Raw genomic sequence first — 24,669 nt, 5'->3', positions numbered from 1 at the left:
TGATTTGACGGCCTGGATCTGCACCAGCTTCATTAGTCGCTAAGCCTAAGATTTCACATTCTTGCTTGATTTGAGGCGTAGGATCTGCATCCTGCATCCATTCATGAAGTTGCCAATTGAGTGCTGCTTCTTCAGAGTTGTAGGCTTTTTCTAGAGCATTTTTTTTCTTTCATACACCCGTTAGTTTTAATTTGCAAGAATCAGTGGACAGTTTTTCTGTTTGTATTTGAAGTTGACGAATACCATGTCTTGATTTGAACCGTTTCAACCAGCCGGTGCTGGTTGTCAGTGAAGATTAATCTTCGATCATAGAAATAAAAGTTTTGATGTTGTTGTTCTATGTCGAAGATCCAATGACAGTAGACTTAAAAATATTTAGGTCTAAGGTCAATGTCAAACAAAATGTTAGGTTAGGTAACCTAACCTAACTCTAAAATCTTTGATGTCAAACTGATAATAAAAATAATCTATAGAGAAGGAATAGAAGTCTTCTAGAAGGAATGGAAAACGTTAATTTTTAGTTTCATTGCTTTATTATTTTATTCATTCATTTGTCATAGTTTATTTCGATATTCTCCTAAAATGGGTAGTTTACTGAATGACTGGATACAGTTATTCGACGAGAAGAACTTTGAGAACCTCAAGGAGGAATCTCAACCACTCAGAGCAATTACAATGCTCTATATTACGATTAAGAAGGAATTTCAAAGTATGTGATTAATTTTTCAAAGAAAATTTTTTAGGCTGACTTGTTTTTTCAGAAGTAGAGATTGCTTTAGGAAATGAATTGCAAACATATAAGCAATCCCTAGAAGCTAAACATTGTAAAGATGTCAAAAAAGAACAAGTTGAGGATGATATAATTTCAGTTCCAAGTTCTCCAGAAAAATGTTTCAAAAATTCTAGCAGTAATATCAGCAAGAATACTAAAATATTGTTGAAGAGTCCTACGTTTGATAGACACAGAAAGGCTAATTTCAAGAAAATGAGAAAACCTTTATGTGCATCAAATATTTCGGGTGTATTTCCATTAAAAAATAATGACATGTTTACTTCTGGCAAAAAAAATCTGTCCAGTAAAGTGATTGTGAATGCATCTGATGATGATGATATGTTTGATTCTTCTGTGATTGGAGCAACTCCTGAAGTTGATATTTCTAAAAGAACTAAAAATACGATTCATACACAGAGGAAAAAAATTCATTTAAAACGTAATCTAAGTGGTACTAGTAGTACAACACTTACTCAGATATTTAGTGGAATGATCTCAAAGGATAATGATGAAAAGTATAATATTTTATATATAAAAGTATATTGAGTTAAAGCAATTAATTTTTAGAGATGATACAACAATGATGGATATTGATGAGATACTAGAAAAGGTTGAAAATGCTGAAAACATTGATGAATCAGTAAATAAATTCAAAAATATTTCTGCTTCCAAAAACCTAAAAGTTCATGATTCCTTCGTTGAAGATTATGATAAGTAAGTTTAATTATTTCATTTTAGCTTGTTTTATACGTGAAATATGTTATTGTGCCACTTTATTGTAGGATTCCTGAACCTAAAGCAGAACCTTCAAATCCATTTGTTTATAAAGAAACTGTAAGGGGAAATGAGAAAAAAAAATTGAAGGGTTGGTCTTGCAAAGATTGTGAGCATGTAAGTAAAATTAGGTCCTTTTTATATACTCTAGAAATCATTTGGACATTTTCAGTTTTACAAAGGTATGAACTTATCAGATAAAGAATTGGAGAAGAAAATGAATGAGTGTTCAAAGCACAAAAGTAAATTCAAGCCAGATGAAGATACCATACCTGGTAGGTGATAATCAAGCACTTGAGTGTAATCTGCAAAAAATTTCTTGAAAAAAAAAGAGAATCTTTTACTTAATAATTTTTTATGTTAGGATACTGGGATTTATCCATTCCTTCCACTCCAGAAGATGAAAAGTCTACGCCTCCAGACTCTCCACAAGGAAGTCAAAATTTGAATGAGTCAACAATATTTTGTTTTTACAAGAAGTAATACAAGATGATGCAATATAGAACAAAACATACTTTATTGAGTTGGTTATGTATATAAAAATAATCACAATAATATTTACAGTATAAAAAAAATGTATAAGTTTATAAATTACCACGCTTAGCTTGCTCAATTTCTATAGCTGTGAAAAGTGCCTTAAAGTTGCCTGCTCCAAAACCCTGAAATATATATATTTTTTTATATTTGTACTTTTCAAATACATGGTATTTTATTACATTGTGGTTTCTTCTCTGGATAACTTCGATGAACAGGGTTGGCCTGTCTTGAAGATTTTTTGTGAATATCTGAAGTAAATATCCATCTTCATCATAGTCAATTAAAATTTTTAACTCCTATAAAATAATGCAATAATAACTGAACATAGGATTGAAGGGTGTTTCTCTTTGTACCTGTAATATTTTCAAGTCTTCTAAAATTTGCACACCACTGGTGCTTAATCTTTTTCTAAGAATATTATAATATTCATCTGGAATATCTAAAAACTCAATTCCTCTTGCTTTTAAATTTTTCACCTACAAAATGAGGAGTCTGTATAATAATCATGTGACATTTGAAAAAATAGACTTACTGAAGTGATTATATCTTGGGTATTCAAAGCGATATGTTGTACTCCAGCTCCGCCATAATAATCGACGTATTCCTCAATTTGACTCTTTTTCTTACCAGGAGCTGGTTCATTGATTGGAAGCTGAAAAAGGTGGTTATTAAAAAACTTTTTCGAGCTGAAAGAGTTTCCTCACCTTAATGTTCTCTTCCCAATTACTCATAACTATGGACCTCAATGCTGAGTACTCGGTGTGTAGTTGAGTATCATCAACTGACCAAAACCGATGAAACTGAAGGACTTCTTCGTACCATTTGGCAGCCGATTCCATGGAGTCTTCTGGCTGGTTTCCCACAACGTGGTCAATAAAGTCTAGGTTGGCTGGGGGCCTGTATAGAAATTGAAATATAAAATAATCGTATAAACTGAACTTACGAAAATGTGAATATGGATTGTACTCATTTTATTCGATTTGCTTTTGTTACTGCATGAATCTCGATAACTTGGTTATTAAGTAATGAAAAGCTTATCATTCATTACGGCATTACACGGTATATATTTCGTAATGCATAAGCCACAACCTGGACGCTAGTTCGAAATTCTGACTGGTCAGAAAACTTTTTATATAATTTGTAGGTATAAAATAATAAGATAGTTAACGCTGGCTGTAAGTTAGATAACTTACAGCAAGCGCTTTTAACAGTCTTCTATACCTGTAAGAAATAATGATGTGCTTTTTAAAGATGAGCCTATTTCACTTTTTCTTGACCCAAAATATTAAGAAAACTACCAATACAAAAATATGAAAATTACCGAAATTACGAAGTCATACATGGCCGGCGCGGACAATTTTTGGCGCTTGAATCGAAGATTCTTTTTGGCGCCCCATCATAAAAAAGTCTTCTTATACTCAAACTACCCCTCCTTTTTAGTCCTTATTGGTGTAAGAAGAAGCTCAAACCATCAATTTTGAAAAAGAACGTTGTTCTCCGCTTAGCTATATAGATACCTACTGTTACCTCCAGTATTGTAATAATTTTTTCGTTGTAACATGTATAAGGTACTTACAAGGCCTTTGTCATCAAATCAGTAGGAGAAGCTACATATCCCGGTAAAAAGTGACCCCTATATAGACTTCTATCGACAAATGTGTGGGTTGTGTCGCCATACTGCAAAATACAAATTTTTAGTTCCATTGAATTACTCTTCTGCTATCATCGTACCGTTTGGACTGTTGCAAATCGTACAATACCATTGAGGTCAGCTTCCTGCCAAATATCTTTTACTATTGTAGCACCTCTTTGCTTAGCTCTCTGTGAAACACACATATTTTATAACTGTTTATACACACAGTATAAGATCTAAATGTGATACATAGGTATTCTAAAAGAACAGCTCTTCTAGTGATAAATTTTGAAATGTATGGTCATAATTAGTCGTATCCTTCGAAAATTGTTCCTTAACACTTACCAGAACAATACTATCCAAATCATCCACTGCGAAAGCTACGTCTTTCACTCCATCCCCATGTTTAGCAACATGTTGATTTACTTCTTCCTCGTTTGGACTGTAAGCCGATTGAAACACGAATATAATCTGAAACATTCATTAGTGTTGATTTTGAAAGTAATCTCTAAGAAATATCAGACTATCAGAGCTTACATCGTTCTGCCTAACAGCATGATTTGCATATTCTCTTTCCCCAGTTTCCAATCCTCGGTATCCAGCATATTCAAAACCTAGTCTCGACACATAATAACTTGCCGCCTGTTTTGCGTTTCCTACGTAGAATTTGATGTGGTCAAAACGTAAGAATTTTCCTCCTTCAGGTTTTTCTCCCTTGTCTGTATATGTTGTCTATAAAAAATATAATCGAATGAATACACATCAAGGTACAAATAATCGATGGTTTATGGAATCTTGATATGAATAGTCTATAGAAGGCCTCGCAATATACAGGGTGAGTCTTTGACTCGTACAAATATTTCAGCAGTGCAGTAGATTCTTGAGTTCAAAAGAAACACTTTTTTTACCGTTTTTTCCGAATCGGTTTGGTTTAAAAGATACAGGCTGTTGAAAAACCATAAAAAAATGTTAGTTTAGTTCTCTCACAAATGGTTTTTATCGAATGAAATGAATTTTCGAAATATAGTTTTTCATTTATTTGATGAATCCTTTTCGAACACAAGATATCACCCACGACTTCCAGTTTTCTCATTATGACCACCATTACGTACCATAAAAATCAATAAAAGAATAAAAAAATAAAAAAATCGAAAATGAGAGGATCACAGTTTCCATAACAACTCTGGTTTCACCCTTAAAGACTTGAAACATTTTACGAAAGAAATGTCTGATGCAATAATAGCGTACACATTGCATCATTCACTTTTTGGTACTATATCGAGCTTGCGAATAAAATGAAAGCTTCTGCTTCATGAATCCTGAAAACGCTCTTCTATATCGAATACTATGGATTACTCAAGATTCAACCCCAATTGGATTATTTTTCTGAATCGGTGCATTTCGTACTCACCATGCTCACACAAGAACACCTTCGATAACTTATTATTCTGTTCAGTCGTCTCTCCTCTCTCTTTTATAACCTCGATTGCTATCCAGAAAACTACGTATGTAATTGATTACGAAAGCCCTATGCGGACTATTCCGTAGATATGAAAATAAAAACAATTTTTGTTTTCAGTATTTTAGGAAGTTTCCCCACAAAATCAATATTTCCAGGACATTTAGTTATTATATGATTTGACATCGGAGGATTTTTTTTTATCGGGCTCTCATTGATATCTGGAAATTTTTTGTTGATCGTGAAATTTTCGAAGAAAATTTGGAATTGAATTAAAAACATATTCATGTGAGTGTGAGAATGCATGACTGTACGAAACTATAATATAATTTTCATTTTCCGTAGTTCTGGCACATAGGTACATCAGATTCTGCCAAAATATTCTGTATTGCAATTCCATCAATTCCTGGAATAATTGTTTCCCACCCCTTATTCTGTACCTACATTCAATTTCTCATATAATATATATGACTTGACTCTAGCATCAAATGTACACATTTAGCGAAACGTTTTCTTGGAATTCCAGGGAAGAGTTTCATATCTTTTATTTTTAGAATGAAAAACTTGTTACTGGGAAGAATAGATTTCAAAAAATGTTTCTGTTGCATCATCCTACAAGGAAATGGCCAACCCATGATATCCATGGTTGAAATTTCCTTTGTACTATTCTCTATGATTTCCATCATTTCTTAAAAAAGTGGTCGACTTGGGACTAAGGAGGAACATTATCTACCATTAATTTCCAAAAATTCATTATAGAAAACTATATAGGTTCTACTGCAGTATTTGGCATGATTAAGAATAAAATGAATTTACTTTTATTTAAACAAAAAAATGTCAATTTGAATTTTTAGGTAAACAATGTTTTTTTTCGAAATGAGACAAATTGTATTTGAGAAAAATAAACTGTGTAAAATTCGATAATTCAGCAAAAAACTTTCTGACGTTCTTTTTTTTCGATTTTCCTAATAATAATAAATTCCTGAGATAGTTCCCACTCAAGATTCACGATTTTAAGTTTTCCAATTTTCATACATAACCATTTCAAGCAGTTTAGTAGTTCAGATATTGTAAGAAATATATCTTTATATACCTACATAATTTAGGTAAGTATACATAATATATTTTTGGAAGGAATATGCATTTACTTTGTTCAGAGTTTGTACGTTAACATTTTATGCTTTTACAATCCTCAAAATTTCGAATATTTTGTTATTTACTGGTTCATAATTTGTTGCTAGGTGCTCAGTTTCCTGTATTTCATTTGATCATATAACTATTCCACTGCTTGGTATCACGTGATGAGATAAAGAGTGTTAAATAGCGTATATTCTTGCGTTAATCCGCATCTTATGTTGTTTATCTCATGAAGTTAACATATTCGAGGAAAATAGATGTCCTAATCTAGCACAAGATGATCTTTCGACATCGTCCGATGGAATATTTTATGATTCACTGCTATTGAAATCAATAATTCCTATAATTTAATGAAAAGGGATCACCGATTTGAGAATAATTTGAACGACACTCCATCTTCTATTGAATTGATGAACTGAACGGATGATATCCTTTGGAAAAAATTGATACACCATGGGGCCAGAGGTACGGTAACGGATACTCAAAGTATCCTTGAGTATTCGTGATGTACGGTAAGGTGCTTCACGAGTGACTGGAGTAATGATATTTCTAGAATGTACTTTAGATCTAGGAGGAATAAAAGGACTGATTCTCCTCTCAGAATCATCTTTGAATTTCCCCCACTGTCCTAGTCTCAAAATGATGATGCAAGGTCCATAAGTTTCTGGGTAAGTATTGCATCAGCCAATTTGTCGTATTCCAAAATTCAAGAAGCCTCGACATCAGCTCTAGGCGTCTCAAGTTACGCTGTATATTTTTTGTTCAATCCCATCTTGTTGTAAAGGGTACGGATGTAAAGCAGCAAAAAATTTCATTTTTTTGGCGAAAGATTTGAGAATAGTAAAGTAGAGAGCTGCACAAAGCTTTTTTTGATGCTGGGTGGATTGTTAGATTATCACCTTGGCACGTCTTTGCCACTTTTTCGGATATACAATGCATTGCTAGGGAAATTTCGTCATTTTATTGAATTGAACCACAGAACCATAGAAATCCATCTATGCAAATTTTGGAAACCCATCTTTTTCAGAATTTTTCCAAGGTCAGCTTTCGAGTCGTTCATCTCTCAATAAAAGTAACCGTAGATGGAAATGTGATACATATTCTAGATGAGCGGCTCTTCAAGTAATAAATCTGAGAATTTCATGCATTTCGGCGAAACCGTTCGGTCTTGACGAATTTTCAACTGAACCCATATTTTTCAGGATTTTTCGACGGTCAGCTTTCGAGTCGTTCATCTCTCAATAAAAGTATCCGTAGATTTAAATGTGATACCTATTCTGAAAGAGCAACTCTTCTAGGAATAAATCTGAGAATTTCATCCATTTCGGCGAAACCGTTCGGTCTTGACGAATTTTCAACTGAACCCATATTTTTCAGGATTTTTCGAAGGTTAGCTTTCCAGTCGTTTATCTCTCGATAAAAGTAACCGTAGATGGAAATGTGATACATATTCTAGAAGAGCAGCTCTTCTAGTAATAAATCTGAGAATTTCATCCATCTCGGCGAAACCGTTCGGTCTTGACGAATTTTCAACTGAACCCATATTTTTCAGGATTTTTCGAAGGTTAGCTTTCCAGTCGTTTATCTCTCGATAAAAGTAACCGTAGATGTAAATGTGATACATATTCTAGAAGAGCAGCTCTTCTAGTAATAAATCTGAGAATTTCATGCATCTCGGCGCAACCGTTCGGTCTTGACGAATTTTCAACTGAACCCATATTTTTCAGGATTTTTCGAAGGTCAGCTGTCGAGTCGTTTATCTCTCGATGAAAGTAACCGTAGATGGAAATGTGATACATATTCTAGAAGACCAGCTCTTCTAGTAATAAATCTGAGAATTTCATGCATCTCGGCGCAACCGTTCGGTCTTAACGAATTTTCAACTGAACCCATATTTTTCAGGATTTTTCGAAGGTCAGCTTTCGAGTAATTTATCTTTCAAAAGTAACCGTAGATGGAAATGTGATTCATATTCTGGAAGAGCAGTTCTTCTAGTAATAAATCTCAGAATTTCATGCATCTCGGCGCAACCGTTCGGTCTTGACGAATTTTCAACTGAACCCATATTTTTCAGGATTTTTCGAAGGTCAGCTTTCGAGTAATTTATCTTTCAAAAGTAACCGTAGATGGAAATGTGATACATATTCTGGAAGAGCAGTTCTTCTAGTAAAAAATCTTAGAATTTCATGCATCTCGGCGCAACCGTTCGGTCTTGACGAATTTTCAACTGAACCCATATTTTTCAGGATTTTTTGAGGGTCAGCTTTCGAGTCGTTGATCTCTCAAAAGTAACCATAGATGGAAATGTGATACATATTCTGAAAGAGCAACTCTTCTAGTGATAAATCTGAGAATTTAATGCATCTCGGCGCAACCATTCGGTCTTGACGAAGTTTTAACTGAACCCAGATTTTTCAGGATTTTTCGAAGGTCAGCTTTCGAGTCGTTTATCTCTCAAAAGTAACCGTAGATAGAAATGTGATACATATTCTGAAAGAGCAACTCTTCTAGTAATAAATCTGAGAATTTCATGCACCTCAGGGCAACCGTTCGGTCTTGACGAATTTTTAACTGAACCCAACTTTTTCAGGATTTTTCGAAGTTCAGCTTCCGAGTCATCGTTTATCTCTCAATAAAAGTATCCGTAGATGAATGAACAAAAGTGGACTAACGTTGGACAAACGATGTTTGCCGTCGTTTTCGCTTGGGTGACCTGCTCGGAAAATGCACCGAAAAAACTCATTTAACTAACTCATTACAGAGTTAGGTAACTCTATAATATTTGCTTTGAAGTAATAAATCTCGAAATTTCATCGAGCTCGCTGCAGTGGCGATTCCAGGAGTCGTTTGAATGAAGCGAACCAAGTAAACCAAGTTCTCTAATGCCATGCAAACGAATATCGATTAGAACGATAATTTGGTGTTACTGAACTCTCACATTAATCTCGCAATTTCGATTCCAATTAAACCCACATCCCAAAATATTGCACCTGCATCCGAAAAGCTCGAAACTTTTGTCGCCGACGATGTGGGTGTCGCAGGACAAGGATTCATTGATCCTGCCCGCAGTCGACCCCGTAGGAGGGAGGACCGAGGCAACATGGCGTTCATCTATTTTGCAGAAATTGTGCCTCGTCTTGTCGCATCAGAAAATGATAAGGCGTCGATTTTTTTTTCATCAGTCATCGTGGGACACGATTAATGTGAGATCCGTCTGCGCAAGTCTGCTATAAATTCGTTTAACGGACCCGAGTGGTTTTTGTGACATATGGACGTGGTGTGCTCGTTTTTAAATGGATTTGATGGCAGGTAAGGATCAGACTGAAATATTACAGTTGTAAGTTTCGAACGGAAGGAAGAAAAAATCCGGTTGTCTACGAACAGATATATCAACAGGTTTAACCACTTTGCCTGCTCGTTTTTTTATCGTTTCTTGAGCTTGAACTTTTCTCAAAAAAGCAACGGTATCATTATTTACATCTCGAAGAGCTAGGTTATAATTCGGATTAATTTATCCTGATGAAGGAAGGGTTTGATACTCGTCTTTGATTTCGAATAAGGGTGTATGTTTTTTTTGTTGAATCTTCAAGAAATTAATTAATTGACAGAATCAGACATTAATTTTATTGTAGCCCTAGGCTCTATAGACTAATTTCTCACTTCTCTATTGATATTACCTATCTCACAACATGGGAAAGATTTTAACTCAATAATGAGAGGGTTGTCTATCATTAGTTAAGATGGAAATATTTCAATATACATATCAACAAATATAATACATACAGGGTAAAAACTTTGACTCGTACAAATATTTTAACAGTAGATTCTTGAGGTCAAAAGAAACACTTTTTTCCTATACAATTTTTCCGATTTGGCCCTGATAAAAAGATATAGCCATTTAAAATTTTCATAATGAGCTATGCAACCCCCGGAAAAACAAAATTAACTTTAGAATACTGGCTAAATCTATGACACTACACATCTGTGGATCTTAAACAGAATTGTATTCAGCCAAAGTATCAAATTTTTCGAATATCACAGACATTTTTTATTTTTGAACATAAAATTACTGGACAACGGCGCATTATATATACGAGAACATATAAAGAATACTTTTATTTTATAAAACATTCAAATATTCATTAAAGAGCGTCCAACTGAGTTACAAGAGTTGGGTTCTTTAAATTTTTGGTATTTTCATGGTACGTGATGGTCATCAAAAGAACCTCTAAGACGTGAGTTATATCTTGTGTTCGAAAAAGATTAATTAAATAAATGAAAAACTATATTCCGAAATTCATTACATTCGATAAAACCGTTTGTGAGATAAAACTAAAAATAACATATTTTTATGGTTTTTCAACAGCCTGTATCTTTCAAACCGAGCCGATTCTGGAAAAATAGTGAAGAAAAAAGTGTTTCTTTTGACCTCAAGAATCCACTGTTGAAATATTTGTACGAGTCAAAGACTCACCCTGTATAAATATGAAAATAGATGACAAAGTAATTTCACTAATTTCATAATAGACTTTTTTGTATGTTCCAATCCCCATTCTTAATTCATAAATTCAGGAATAAAAATTACGAGAAGAAAATATAAAGTACAATTAAGCAATACTAATATTTTATCGACATTCATCAAATAAATAATTTTACAACATACATTACATTCATTACGCCCTGGTCTCAACATGATGAAGGATTGCTAGAGAAAAAGGGGAAGGATTTACTCACAAGAAAAAGCAATTACATATTTTCTATAGAGGATCACTGTTGATCACTCTAAAAAGATATGAAAAAAATCAGTATTCCCATCATCTTTTGGAATTCTTTCAAAATAACAGATAGGCATTCGCTGAAAGTTTGCAATGAACCAACTGAGCTCATATTGAAAGTTTTTTTTTCTAAAAATGAAAATCATTTAGATACCTACTGCCAAACTGTTTCTGATGTCCAATGATGATATCCAGATTTACAACGATATAATCCCTTATCCTATTGTTGTTGGCACCAATGTCGAATATCACAAAGATCCAAGAAAATAACGTAACATTACCTAAAAACTTAAATGAAGCACTCTGTATACAGGAATGCTCATCATCAATTCACCTCACATATTCCTGGCAACAAAGATAGCATCTAATGCTGCATTAGTAATGCAGCTGATTCGTAAGTCGAATAGGAATTGAAATCGATCGTTGGCGAAACCAACGCATCCAAAAATCGACATAACACGACTTGGAACCCTCAAACCAAAAGCAGAATCTGAATTCATTAGGGTACTCCTTTCGGCAGTTATGTGAAAAAAATTATTATCCATTTCTGAGGGTTTTGAAACCCTCTCAATAAAATATTTCGATCAAAAGTCCCTTTGAAAAACGTTTTCCCTTATTTTCTATCACTTCCAGCACTATTCAGAAGCAATGCTAGCTGAAACGTTGAATAGAATGAGCCAAAATGTTGAAAATAGCCAAATAAATTTGTTAGAAATTTTCCATCATCAAACCAATTTACTTCGTTCCCGACCCATCACAAAATCGAAGTTTTTCTGACCAATAAGAGGCTTCGTTATGGAAGTGAACGAAACATACAGAAAGGAAATCTCCTCAAGAACTCACTCGATAAATTTTCTCGACACCCCACACATTTCCTTCTCGAGTAGTCCGAATGTCGGAGGAAATTTCAACGCTACAGGTTGTTTTCCCACACGGCCTTGCTTCTATCATTACCATGTCGAATTTCATAGCGAAATCGAGCATTTTCGACCGGTTTATAGAGCGGTCGGTAATATCGTATTTCGAAACAAGGTATATCTTATATTCTTCCGCATTTCGAACCACATATTATCGACTTAATATACTGTGTCTCCGATAAGCTTTACCCGTTCAAACCTCCTACCTTAATCAATCGATTGTATGAGTAGCAACAAGTTCAGATGCTATTTTTATTGGCAGTATCTTTTCGCGAAGCCAAGTCTAGAATAAGGAAAACGTGTTCAAATGGCAGCCACTGATGACAGCATGGACGACGATGTCTTCGAAACAGAAACCGATGCGAAGGATAAGCTTCGTACTGGAGAAAGGAAGCTGCCAAAGACCCCCTCCCCTACTGGATATAGGGGCTACAAACCGCCTCCAGAAGTAATCAAATTGGCACAAAATGATATCTTCGAGGACACCGAGCAGATAACCCACAAGGTAATTCCTCATATTGCCACACTATGCACTGATAACAATTTTAAGTAGCTGAAAGTTTGGGTTCTGGGTCAGATTATGTAGAATTCTTAAAACTTCTTCTACGATTGCACAGGTTTGATGTTCAAACTAGATGTATGGCACAGTTTAGAGATGGCTGCTATCGTAAAATGAATACCTACCAGGGAGCTAATTTAAATTATCATAATTGCAGTGTTTCAATAATTTTATACTTACGCCTACATTTTCCGTATTTAAAGTATCAAAACATGAACAGTATCTCCTAAAAATGTTGTTAAAATGTTTTTTCATATACAGTATGTAAATTTGAAGAGGGATCACCTTCAATATCTCAGTCCCATGCAAAATCATCAAAAATGCAAAAAGTAGTGGTAAACTTTGGTTGGCAGCGGGATGTTTTATAAGGGTGTTTCGAATCAATTTGTATCAATCCTGTGAATGTGATGCAACCACTAAAATCTTAAACATAAAGGGGGGATGTGTGACACCCAACGCCTTTCTTAAATTGTTACAAACTTGAGCTGTTTTGTTAATAGTTTGGAACTTAATAATATTCAAAAATTTTGAATTGCATACTTTTTCGAATTGACACACTGTATATGGTGCGCTTCATTGCAGAAAACCTTCTAATTTCAAATGGCAATCCTACTTTCATTTGATTTTTTTCAATCTCTTGAAAATTCGAAATCTCTTTTATCTCCTCACCTTATACTTAGGCTAGACGTATTTTTATACGTCATCATGTCAATATCTTTTTAGATATTGACATGAGAATAAGCAAAAAGCATTTTTATGGAATAAATTAAAACTGTAATGATAAATAAATCGAGAAAATTTAGAAGGATTAACGATTCAATAAGATATCAACTACAAAACATCTTAACTCGCTACCTGTTTGAAAGAATAATCAACCAGCAATATGCTAATACATTTTCTATAAATTTTCTCTTGTCTTTTCAATTGCTGCCAGAACTATACTCATTGTAGGCGTTGAATATATTCATTTCTTCTATCAGTTAATTAACTCAATTTTTTTTAAAGCTTAGTTATAAAGAATGTGAAATAAAAAGATTTACCCCCAGTTTCATAAAACTTTGATTGGGCGATCAATGATTTGACAGTCAATAGATTTCCAAAACGAAATCACTGTTACCTTTTCATTTCTGAATATATTGAAAGATTAGCAATAGAGAATTATTGAATGGGTGTATATGGATCATAATTTGAGGCGAGAATGATATTCTGAATGACTATGACTGAATTATCGATTGAATGCAAATCGAAGTTTATTCCTAAATCAAGCGTTGATTCCCCGATCAAGCTTAGTGAAACTGGGAGTTAGAATTTAAAGGGGAATGAGAACATCAAATGTAAAATCAGGTACCAATTTGAAATAAGAAAGTAGGATAATTTACAGGATTCCTGAAATGTTCTGAAGTATGAAACTTTCTACACAGTGACACAAAAAAATTAAGAGGAGGGCATTTATAATCAACCACCTTTCACTAAAAAATTATCAAAGATTATGTCTATGGAGGAATAACTATAATAATATGTAGACATACTTTAGTACTTTTCGAATATCTCAGAAGTCTCTGTTTTTGGGCAGATGAAATTTCGATTAGGTTTAAATTAGCTAAATATTCAAAATTGACTTGACAATTTTGCAAGCATAATGAGAAGAAAACATCGGGAGATTACGATTTTGAATACGTCCCACCTTTGATAATATATCAAACACGAAAAAAATTATTCAATATTGTTTCAAATGGACCATCTATTTCGGAATGTTTTCGCTACTGTTCCTAAACGTTTGCTTGTCTTTATAACTTTGGTGAAATGTACTTTTTTCGATCTGTACAGACAATTCTATTGGGAGACAGCGGGGTCGGTAAAACATCCCTTCTCGTGAAGTTCGACACAGGAAAGTTTCAGGGAGGAAGTTTTTCAGCTACAGTCGGAATTGGATTCACTGTAAGTAGAGGTAATTCATATAGGTATTTGTGGTTGATTTGTTTCTCACTGCGTAATAAAAAATTTCATCTGCAACATGTCTGACATCGGAAATCGAAGAATGATGTTTAATTGATGAAAATCGTGGTTCATCAATTTTTGGACTGAGCAACATTAATCATACGAAATTAGAAAATAGATTATACTCCATTGAAATTATGTGATGTGATGAAAAATAGAAAAATACTACCGCATACCGTGATAAAAAGCCCATTAAAGGTTTTATTGCATTGAAATAATTAGAAGCAAAGAAATTCGAACTAAAATGGTTTTACTAGGCAGAAATATTCGATGGAAATCCACTCTCTTTTTGATTTAGCAGTACAATAAGAAGTCTAAATGAATGGTAATATTTTAAATTTCTCGAATATAAGTACCTAAATTATAATTATTTCAGTAAAAATGATTATTCAACTCCTTTCGAGTATATAAATAGGAAAGTGCAACATTAGTCAGAAGTCTATTTTCAAAATAATTGTAGGTACTTATGGAAGTATATTTTTTAAACTGGTCTGAGAAAATAATTTTGTCGCAAAATTGAATACTCATATACAAGGTGATTCATCGGTAAATGGGCGAAAACTGAGGGCAGATAGAGGACACAGAGGTGAGTCAGGAATAACCTATTCAAGGGGTTTCACTAAGTTTGCCAATTTCTTCAATTAACCATAATTTTAGAACCTTATCCTAAATATGTGTATTCTCCGCAATCATATCAAATTTTAGGAATTTTGATATAAAGGGTGTTTTTTGGGTTGAACCTTATTTATGAATTCTTTCTAGGCCGGTCCTGAAAAAAGTTCAGTTACTATGCCAGTATAAATTAGTTGTTGCACTACTGAATATCATCAAAATATGTATGTGGGGTGGTTCGAAACTTATGGGTAATCGAAGAAATAGACACAATCAATATAACACTCTGTATCTTGATAACAAAGAGGCAGACCCTTTCAATATGGGTTATTCTGACTCACCTCAGTGACTTCGCTCATTTACCAATAAATCACCTTTGTATACTTTTGAAGTAGATATATGGTATAAATCGTTAATTGAGCTAACAGATCCGACAAATTTCACTTATTAGTAGTGAAAAGAGAAAAGTAGTTTGAATGAAAATCTTACTCATTTTATGGAAAGCCTTGGATTTTCTGATTTTTGTAGAATCATTTTTATGCAATATTCTTTGCTAACTTCAGAATTTCGGATGAAATTTGAAACAATCGGATAAACCGTCAGGTAAGCTTGAAAATTGCTATATTCATGTCAAGAAGATGTGACATCAGATGTCCATTACATACCTGGTTAACTGTATTTGAATATCAGGAACATTAACCAGTTCTGCAAATCATTTGCAGCAATGGCATTGAAGTTATGATGAAAAAAATAGAGTATGATACACGTGCCTATGTGCCTTTAATGGCGAGTTTATGCAGAGTCACTAAGAACTAGCACCTAAGGAAGGGATCACTCTGATTGGAAGATGACGTGCAAGTGTTTGCCATCTGCCATGAGATATGTCCCTTTCCAGGTATTAGTTCTCAGTAACTCTGCATAAACTCACCATAAAGCACGCAGAACGAGTTTGGACCAACTGATTCAAAGCTTAACTTTGTAATGTATACTTGAAATATACAGGGGAGTCTTTGACTCGTACAAATATTTTGATAGTTGATTCTAGAAGTCAAAAGAAACCATTTTGTCCGTATCGGCTTGGTTTAAAAGACACAGGCTGTTGAAAAACAGCCTCAGCCTATCTCAAAAACGGTTTTATCAAATGAAATGAATTTCGGAATATAGTTTTTCATTTATTTGATGAATTTTTTTCGAGCACAAAATATCTTCCACGTGTTCCAATTTTCTCCTTATGACCATAACGTACCATAAAAATACCAAAAAGTCAAATAATCCAACTCTTGAAACTGAGTTGGATGCTATCTAATGAATATTTGAACGTTTTGCAAAATTAAAGTATTCCTCATATTTTCTCGTATAATGCGCCGTTTTCAAGTAATTTGATGTTAAAAATGGAAAATCCGAAAAATTGGGTACTTTGACCGAATGCAAGTCTTTTTGGAAGATATGTAGTGTCACAAATTTAGCTATAGTTATTCTGAAGGTAATTTTGTGTTTCAAGGGGGGGCATTATAAAAGTTTAAAATGGCCATATCTTTTTATCAGGGCCGAATCGGAGAAAATGGTATAGAAAAAATTTGTTTCTTTTGACCTCAAGAATCTACTGTTAAAATATTTGTACGAGTCAAATAATCACCCTGTATACAGGGTGTTCCTAAATTGAACATACAAACGAAAAGGGGAGATTCCTTAAGTGAGTTTAAGAAAAAAAAGTCCCATACACATGGGGTCCCAAACGTTTCGTTTTCGAGATACAGAGTGTTGAAGTTTGAATTTTTTTCAAGTTTTTTTCTCATAGTATCTACACTTCACAAGATATTCAACTGAAATTTGGCATAGATATTACATTTTAGAGTTCTCACCACGTGACATGGCAATTTCGATAGAAGATCTACACTGAATTCATTCACCATATATTACAAACTGGCCTTACTATCATAGTTACGAGAATTTCGAGAGAATCGTTCAAAATTTTTTTTCTCGAAATCGTTGGTAGATACGACAAAACTACAAGAGACCGAAAAGTTTAGTATAAGAACAAAGCTTCTTTTTACATTTTTTAAAATTAACTGTTGCTCACCAAAAAAAAGTTCTGCAGAAGAACAGGTGGCAGTGTTCCAGAAAAAATATCACGCTGTAGATCTTCTATCGAAATTGCCATGTCACGTGGTGAGAACTCCAAAATGTAATATCTATGCCAAATTTCAGTTGAATATCTTGTGAAGTGTAGATACTATGAGAAAAAAACTCATTCAAAAATTCAAACTTCAACACTCTTTATCTCGAAAACGAAACTTTTGCGACCCCATGTTTATGGGACTTTTTCTTCTTTAACTCACTTAAGGAATCTCCCCTTTTCGTTTGTACGTTCAATTTAGGAACATCCTGTATAGGTTGAAAAAGATTCAAGCAAGGATTTTGAGTATAATAATAATGAAATTGGTATTCAATTCGTTATTCATCGTACATACCTCGAAAGACAAATTAAAAATTTGACGAGAACGGGGATTTTCCTTTTTCACCGAATGAGGGGACTAATGGCATCGAAAGTGCGAAGTAAAAGGTGTTCCTATCGTGACAGTTTGACAGCTCTGAAATATACATATTCCCCCATTAATGATATGCCGCTTTCAAATTGTGTATCCATGTGTCGTCGCACCATTAACCTTGCACCGATATCGGCTTTATAGCTGAAATTTGGTATTTCATTTGTGGGTAGTTAAATGTAGGACATAAAAATTGCTTCGAATCCATAGTACTCTAGGAATTCCTCGGCGTGTATGACTTTACCTTCGTTCTTATCACATTTTGCGGTTGCACCGACTCCTTCGATAAAATAAGCACTTGGGGCAAACGACATGGAATAGTTTATTTACAGTTTGGTCTGTTGCGATCATGTTCAAATTAACAGACGGCAACGAATTGAGAGTGATAAAGGTGACGAAGCCGTGTTCTTTATCTGATACTGAAGATGCGTACGAAAGTTTGACTAGTATTGAGAGCAGGGAAACGAAAAGTCTGGATCTGGACTTGGATTTTAACTATGAGTACTGGGATCCTCTCTATATGAGAAAGCAGTGGTTTGCTAATACCGATTACGATTATGATATTTTTTCGAAGGTGAGTAGATTAAAAATTTGACAAAAGCCTCATTATGATTAGGATATATATTCACCTAGATCCTCACAGGTTCAATTTGAAACGAATGAAATCACCGATAATGCGACATATTGCTAAACTGGAAATTCAGAAAAACGATTTTTCTCTGTCTAGTACAACCTACATTTAAATTCCATTTCTGTCAAACCTATAGCTTCATTTCGATATTGGAATAAATATGTGCCAATTATGCTAAGATGCTCTGCCTATCAGAAGACCAAATGAGATAATGCAAGCCCGGATTTGCAGCAAAGCATTCAGGCTTTGAATCATACCCCTCTCAGCCATATTGATCGTTTACTCGATAGATATTGGTTCAGCTATTTCACAGGTGGTGTTTTTTTTAGCCGACCATTAAAGTTTTTTCAACCTTAATAAATACTCATATAAGTTATACCTACATCCCTTTAAATAAACTAAGCAACAAATGATTTGGGACGTCTAAAAAATTGCTTAAGATTGACTATTATAGTGATAGGTTCGACGTTACTATGATGATGTTGCCACTGGCACAGCGCAATTTTTTTTCAATCTGCTCTTGTTGTACAGGGTGTAAATGTAAGGCTGGCAAAAATTTGGGAGTAGTACAGTTAGGATTGTTAGGTTGAAACTTCTGGACATCTTGGACACTTTTCAGATACAATGCGTTGCTATGGAAATATCGCAACGTATTTTATCCCAAAAGTGGCTAAGACGTCCCGAGGTGTTGACTTAAACAATCTACCCAGCATCAAAGGAAACTTTGTAAAGACCTCTAATACTCCCAAATTCTTCGTCAAAATTTTTTTAATGCTCTACATTCACACCCTGTATAACAAGAAGAGATTCAAAGAAAATTACCCTGTGCCAGGGGCGTATAGGTGAAGGATAAGGCTCAAACTCTATATACAGGGTGTGGCGTAATGAATGGATAATATTGAGCCAGGGGGTAGAGGACTCTATGGCGGTTCAGAAAAATATATTTTACGTTTAGTAAAAGTGCCTTAGTTTTCGAGATATTGGAGATTTTCGAAAATTCAAGAGAATTACACCCTTCGCCACTCTTTTTGCAGGCAAGACACCAAATGAAGGAATTTTTTCAAACTGTTTTTTGGACAGTATTCCTGGATAGATGATCTATCGAATGTAATTCATTATTTTTGAGGGGCATGAATAGTTCTTCATGAAAAAAAGATCTAACTCAACTTTTCCGTTTTGCTAATTTTTTTTCATAAGTTCAAACTAGCGCGGTGTAAAAAATAATATGGTTACCTAAGAGCCAATGCAAGAAAAAACATGCCAGTTTCATTGAGATTCCGAAATGGTATAACTCTCTGTATTCTCAGCATTTAATACAAAATAAATTCCTATTGCAATCAGTTGAGGCCTAGTTTAATGTAAACAGTGTTTCTAAAATTTTTAGCATCTAAAATGAGAAATGCAAGCTGAATGAAGCAATCGTCTATAAGAAGGTATAGAGCATTTACTGAAGCTCATAATGGCCTCTTAGAGATTCTTTTGTGATATTTAATTCAATGAAACGATACTCATTTCGAAATTGTTGATATCTATGCAATAAAGCTATGATTTATTTTATTTAGAAAGTGTAGACTATAGAGTATGTATCAGAACTCATGGTGGTCAATTTAAGCATCATTCGTGATTTGTGAAACTTTATTCAATGAAACGATATTTTAAATTTGTTATTTTTTTCTCGTTTTCTTTTATTATTGAACCCCAACTTTGTGAAATCAATATTTTCAAGTTATGCATTAAATTTCAGCATTTTTGTAACAACGGTCTTGATTCAATGTAATAAAAATTGATTAATTTTCAGCTTTTTTTCTTAATTACAAAAGTGCTAAAATTCACTTCGTTACTTGAAATTCGCTTAACAAATATTAACTTTATAAGTATAGGGCTTAATAATGAAAGAATACGAGGGAAAAAAACAATTTTAAAATATTGTTTAATTGAATCGAGTTTTACAAAAAGTGTTCAAAGTGTGCATCAGGAGCTGTACTAGATGCTCTACAACTTCTTATGAATAATTGCTTTATTCTGCTTGCAAGTCTCATTTCAGTTGCTAAAAATTACAGAAAAAGGCTTACGTCAAACTCTGCCTTGACTCATTGTAATAGAAATTTATTTTGTATTTAATGCTGAAAATAGAATGAGTTATACCATTTCAGAATCTCAGTGAAACAGACATGTTTTCTCTCGCTTTGGCACTCAAGTAACCATATTATTTTTCACACCACGCTGGGTTGAACTTAGGAAAAAAAATAAGCAAAACGAAAAATTTGAGTTAATTCTTTTATTTATGAAAAACTATTCATGCGCCTCAAAAATAATAATTTACATTCGATAGCACATCTATCCAGGAATACTATCCAAAAAACAGTTTGAAAACATCCCTTCATTTGGAGTCTTGCCTGCAAAAGGAGTGGCTAAGGGTGTGATTTTCTTGAATTTTCGAAAATCTCGAATATTTCGAAAACCAAGGCACTTTTACTAAACGTAAAATATATTTTTCTGAACCGCCATAGAGTCCTCTACCTGCAGGCTCCATATTATCCATTCATTACGCCACACCCTGTATAGTCAAACTTACGCAATTTTTTAGCTAAGTTTAGTTCCATTAAAAAGACAAATTACAAGTCGACACGTTGTGAAGAACCTTACTATATGCAAAAAGAAGACACTTAAGACGTAATATGTGCTAATGATAATATTATGACTTATAATTTCATTTTGGCTTTTCATCTTTCTTTATTCATCAATTTTTAATGACTAGATAATGCTATTAGGCGACTCAGGTGTTGGAAAAACTTGTTTATTGACTCAGTTCAGGGATGGACATTTTTTATCTGGAAACTACATAGCCACGATTGGAGTAGATTTTAGGGTAAGTGAAGTTTTTCAGACAATGAACATTTCACAGACAATAGATAATAGGAATTATCCCAGAGCAGTGTTTTACTCATAATTCTACAACCTGAATAGTTGGAAAAAATATGGCCTTCTTTCCATACTCATACTATTGGCATCTCCAAAAATTCATTTTGAAACCTCGGCTTCTTATTCGAAAATATTGAGATTGAAAATTAAAGCACAGGACACGAGAGATAAGGTTTTTGAAGACATATCTATATATGTACATATGTAGATATTATGAAAATAGAGGCGTTTAAAAATGTGGAAATATAGCTTCAGTTTTCAAGAAGATCTTTTTTTTCTAATTTATTTGTTCTTGTATCATTTAATGTTCACGAGATGCCAATAGTGATAAAAAATATACATTTTCTCTTCATGCTCAAAGTTAAGAGACACTTTATTTCAACCACGGAAATAATCCACTGTATTTCATCAATATATTCATATCTTGTTCCGATGTCAGATATCAGAAAAAAAACTAGGTAATTGGTTCACTTTACGCTATGACTTTTTCATAATGCGCAGTGGAAAACAACCAATGCTAAAAATAAATGCAGAAATACATATGTTTATACATCATTCATGAAACGCAGAGAACGAATTTATGCGAAAAATGAAAGCAGAAATTTGCACATTTCGAATATTTATATGATTCAAGTGTTGGGTGGTCAAGTTTTGAAAAAAATGAAATTTTCTTTTCGATCTCTTCCAGAATAAAATTGTTACAGTCGATCAAACTAGAATTAAATTACAAATATGGGACACAGCAGGACAGGAGAGGTTCAGAAGTATAACACATGCCTATTACCGTGATGCACATGGTAAGTCTTGGAAATGAAAGACGACAATTTCGAAAAGGACCTGAAAAAAAAACGAATTTTCAACGTCTATTGCGATGATATTGAAGGGTACATTTTTTTTAGCACTTCTGTTACTGTATGATGTTACGAACAAAACAAGTTTTGATAATATAAGGGCATGGCTAGGAGAAATTAAAGAATATGCACAAGAAGATGTCGTCATTATGTTACTTGGTAGGTAAGAACCAGAGACAAATCTTAATTTGCGTTAATATTAAGAACATATACCTACAAGTTTACTTCTTATGTAGGCTCTCCCAAACATGATATGTATTTTCAAGTTTTGTACCGAAACCTATAATGTCAAGTGATAATTTTGAAAGATTAAGGAATGAAATTTTTTATTTCCGATGAATTCAATGAAAATTTTTAGTACAATTTGATCCCCCATGATCCCAGGGCTAATTATCTTGTGTCGAAGCAATACCAGTTGCTAGAAGAAGAAACATTTGTTGAAGATAATAGTTCATACAAAGAACGTTCGTTTAAACCTAGATATTATGAAATTCAATAATAAATCATTGTTTTCTATATGAAGGCAATAAAGCGGACTGTGGGACACAACGAGCTGTTCGTAGAGAGGATGGCGAAAGGTTAGCTAGAGAATACAACGTATCTTTCATGGAAACATCTGCCAAAAGTGGGCAAAACGTCGATTTGGCCTTTTTAGCCGTTGCGAGGTAAGAATCAATTGAAATTTATATCACGATCGAATCAATACTATTTAACTACTGTAACAACACCAAATTTTTATCCATGAATGTAAAAAAACAAGAAATGGTACTCTAATTCAAACGGATATTTTGTCCATCTATGTATTTCTTTCTTGCCAGCTCTCTCCTCACTTTTCTTCATTTTCCGTGTTGTTGTTAACAATATATTCAATTTTTCATTTTCACAATTCTTGTCTTGTATTCTGGCAAATTATTTCTTTCTCTTTGCTTGGAATATTTCATTCAAATTTACTGACTTTTCGATATTCTTTTATCTGCATCCTCTTATAATATTGCTTCACCTTTTTTTAAACGTTATCTTTCCTTAATCGTATCCGGAGGACTTTTCTTCATTTTATCTGAACCTTGTACAAACTGTATATAGAATTTTTGAACATCTACACATTTGGGTGCTTGTGACGTTGCTACCACACGTATTGAAAAATCCTGATTCTATTTTTATTTTGCAGGGAACTTAAATGTCGCCAAACGGGAGAGAATGACCAAAATAAATTCAGTGTTCAAAATATTCACAAAGAACAAACTCAGAAATCTCAGTGTCCGCCTTGTAGCAGTTAATTCAAACATTATACTCGTACTTAAAATACATAAAATTGAAGAGTATCGAAATAATATAGTAATCTGAATACAATAATATAAACACCAAGCTTAGTTGGAGCGTTTGTCGCATCCATTTGAACGAATACAGATTAATTTTATAGAGGATGTTAAACCTTCACAAGTTGAAGAGGTAGAAGGAAAGATATTCATCTTTGCCAATAATTTTTTTACTTTTAGTTGAATTTTCATATTCTCGAAAGAGGAATATTAAGTTCCATATTAATAATTTGATTGTTTCGCGTGTTTGAAACTGATGATGTTATTAAAACTAAATGCCTTCAAAGATTGAGGCTGATAAATAATATTAAATGTGATACAGATACATAACATTCAGTAATAGAATACTAACAAATATTACTATCTAAATCCCATTAACTGGTTCGAATTAGATCGTTTAATTTGTTGCTTTTTATATCAATGGATGTTTTGTTTCTCAATTAATTTGTTTACTGTATAATATTGTTGAAAGTTTTTCCCACAAATTCAAAATGATGTTGTATTGTCTGAAAATGAAAGAAGAATTTATAAGGAAGACTGCATAACGCATTCAGATGATATTCTATTTAAACATAATTACCATTAGAAAATGATATATTTCAACCGTTTTCAGAACATAAAGAATGTTTTCATATCGATAAATTAGCTTGGATCAGATACAATATCTTTGTATTAACCTACATATCGCAATATACAAATATAAATTTTATACCTATAATTCAACAATTGGTCTTCGAAACTCTGCAAATGCTTACCTATTTAATTATGTAATTTAGAATTTAACGCATAGGTATGTATCTATTTTTCTGAAAGATATTGTATTTTCTTCCCTGAAAACATTAGCGATATTCTGAAATGACTTCTTATAATAACATATCTGACAAGAGTTGATATATTTTTTTTGTGAATTAAAATTGTGTTTTTGTAGCTGAACTGTACTTTAAGATATTTAGAAATTAATAAAATATCACAGATTATATATTAGTTTTTTTACACCTTTGTTTCACTTGGGTGTGAATACATTGTCAGAAAGATTCAACATTTTTAGTCCCGTAAAGTGAACACTATCCTTGTGCATTTTGGGAATCATGTTAGATTATATAACTTATATCCTTAAAAACTGAAAAACAGAGTTCAAACTACTTAAGAGAACAGGAATGGACACAAATAATTGATTTTTTGAGGATTAGGTGTAAGTATTGATGATTTTACTTTTTTAAATTCACTATC

General features: G+C 33.3%; 3 protein-coding genes across 7 annotated transcripts; 2 read left to right on the top strand and 1 right to left on the bottom strand.

Moving 5' to 3' along the window:
- Nucleotides 1-479: 479 nt before the first annotated feature.
- LOC123313813 lies at nt 480-2,261 on the top strand. The gene is made up of 6 exons (XM_044898842.1): nt 480-709; nt 762-1,287; nt 1,340-1,486; nt 1,555-1,663; nt 1,719-1,821; nt 1,911-2,261. The coding sequence occupies exons 1-6, from the start codon at nt 583-585 to the stop codon at nt 2,027-2,029; spliced, it is 1,131 nt and encodes a 376-aa protein (XP_044754777.1). The 5' UTR covers nt 480-582; the 3' UTR covers nt 2,030-2,261.
- On the bottom strand, nt 2,040-5,281 carry LOC123313812 (4-hydroxyphenylpyruvate dioxygenase). Its single transcript, XM_044898841.1, has 10 exons — nt 5,128-5,281; nt 4,254-4,448; nt 4,062-4,187; nt 3,815-3,904; nt 3,660-3,760; nt 2,788-2,980; nt 2,616-2,735; nt 2,437-2,559; nt 2,263-2,379; nt 2,040-2,205 (listed from the first exon to the last, which is right to left on the bottom strand). Exons 1-10 carry the CDS (start codon nt 5,128-5,130, stop codon nt 2,131-2,133), a joined length of 1,143 nt encoding a protein of 380 aa, XP_044754776.1. The 5' UTR covers nt 5,131-5,281; the 3' UTR covers nt 2,040-2,130.
- Nucleotides 5,282-6,790: 1,509 nt separating this feature from the next.
- Nucleotides 6,791-23,493, top strand: LOC123313846 (ras-related protein Rab-37-like). 5 transcript variants are annotated; one of them, XM_044898909.1, is made up of 8 exons: nt 6,791-6,980; nt 12,267-12,509; nt 14,391-14,501; nt 21,109-21,219; nt 21,961-22,069; nt 22,172-22,282; nt 22,647-22,788; nt 23,292-23,493. In XM_044898909.1, the coding sequence occupies exons 2-8, from the start codon at nt 12,312-12,314 to the stop codon at nt 23,398-23,400; spliced, it is 891 nt and encodes a 296-aa protein (XP_044754844.1). In that variant the 5' UTR covers nt 6,791-6,980; nt 12,267-12,311; the 3' UTR covers nt 23,401-23,493. The 5 variants fall into 5 exon arrangements, with proteins under 5 accessions (XP_044754844.1, XP_044754843.1, XP_044754841.1 ...); XM_044898908.1 differs by lacking the exon at nt 6,791-6,980 and adding an exon at nt 9,372-9,621; XM_044898906.1 differs by lacking the exon at nt 6,791-6,980 and having other exon boundaries at nt 12,146-12,509.
- The last annotated feature ends 1,176 nt before the right edge of the window (nt 23,494-24,669 follow it).

Source organism: Coccinella septempunctata, chromosome 5, assembly GCF_907165205.1.
Source record: "Coccinella septempunctata chromosome 5, icCocSept1.1, whole genome shotgun sequence".
Classification (NCBI taxonomy): Eukaryota; Metazoa; Arthropoda; class Insecta; order Coleoptera; family Coccinellidae; genus Coccinella; species Coccinella septempunctata.
The sequence above is the reverse complement of the archived record's forward strand: the minus strand, read 5'-3'. Positions and strand labels throughout refer to the sequence as shown.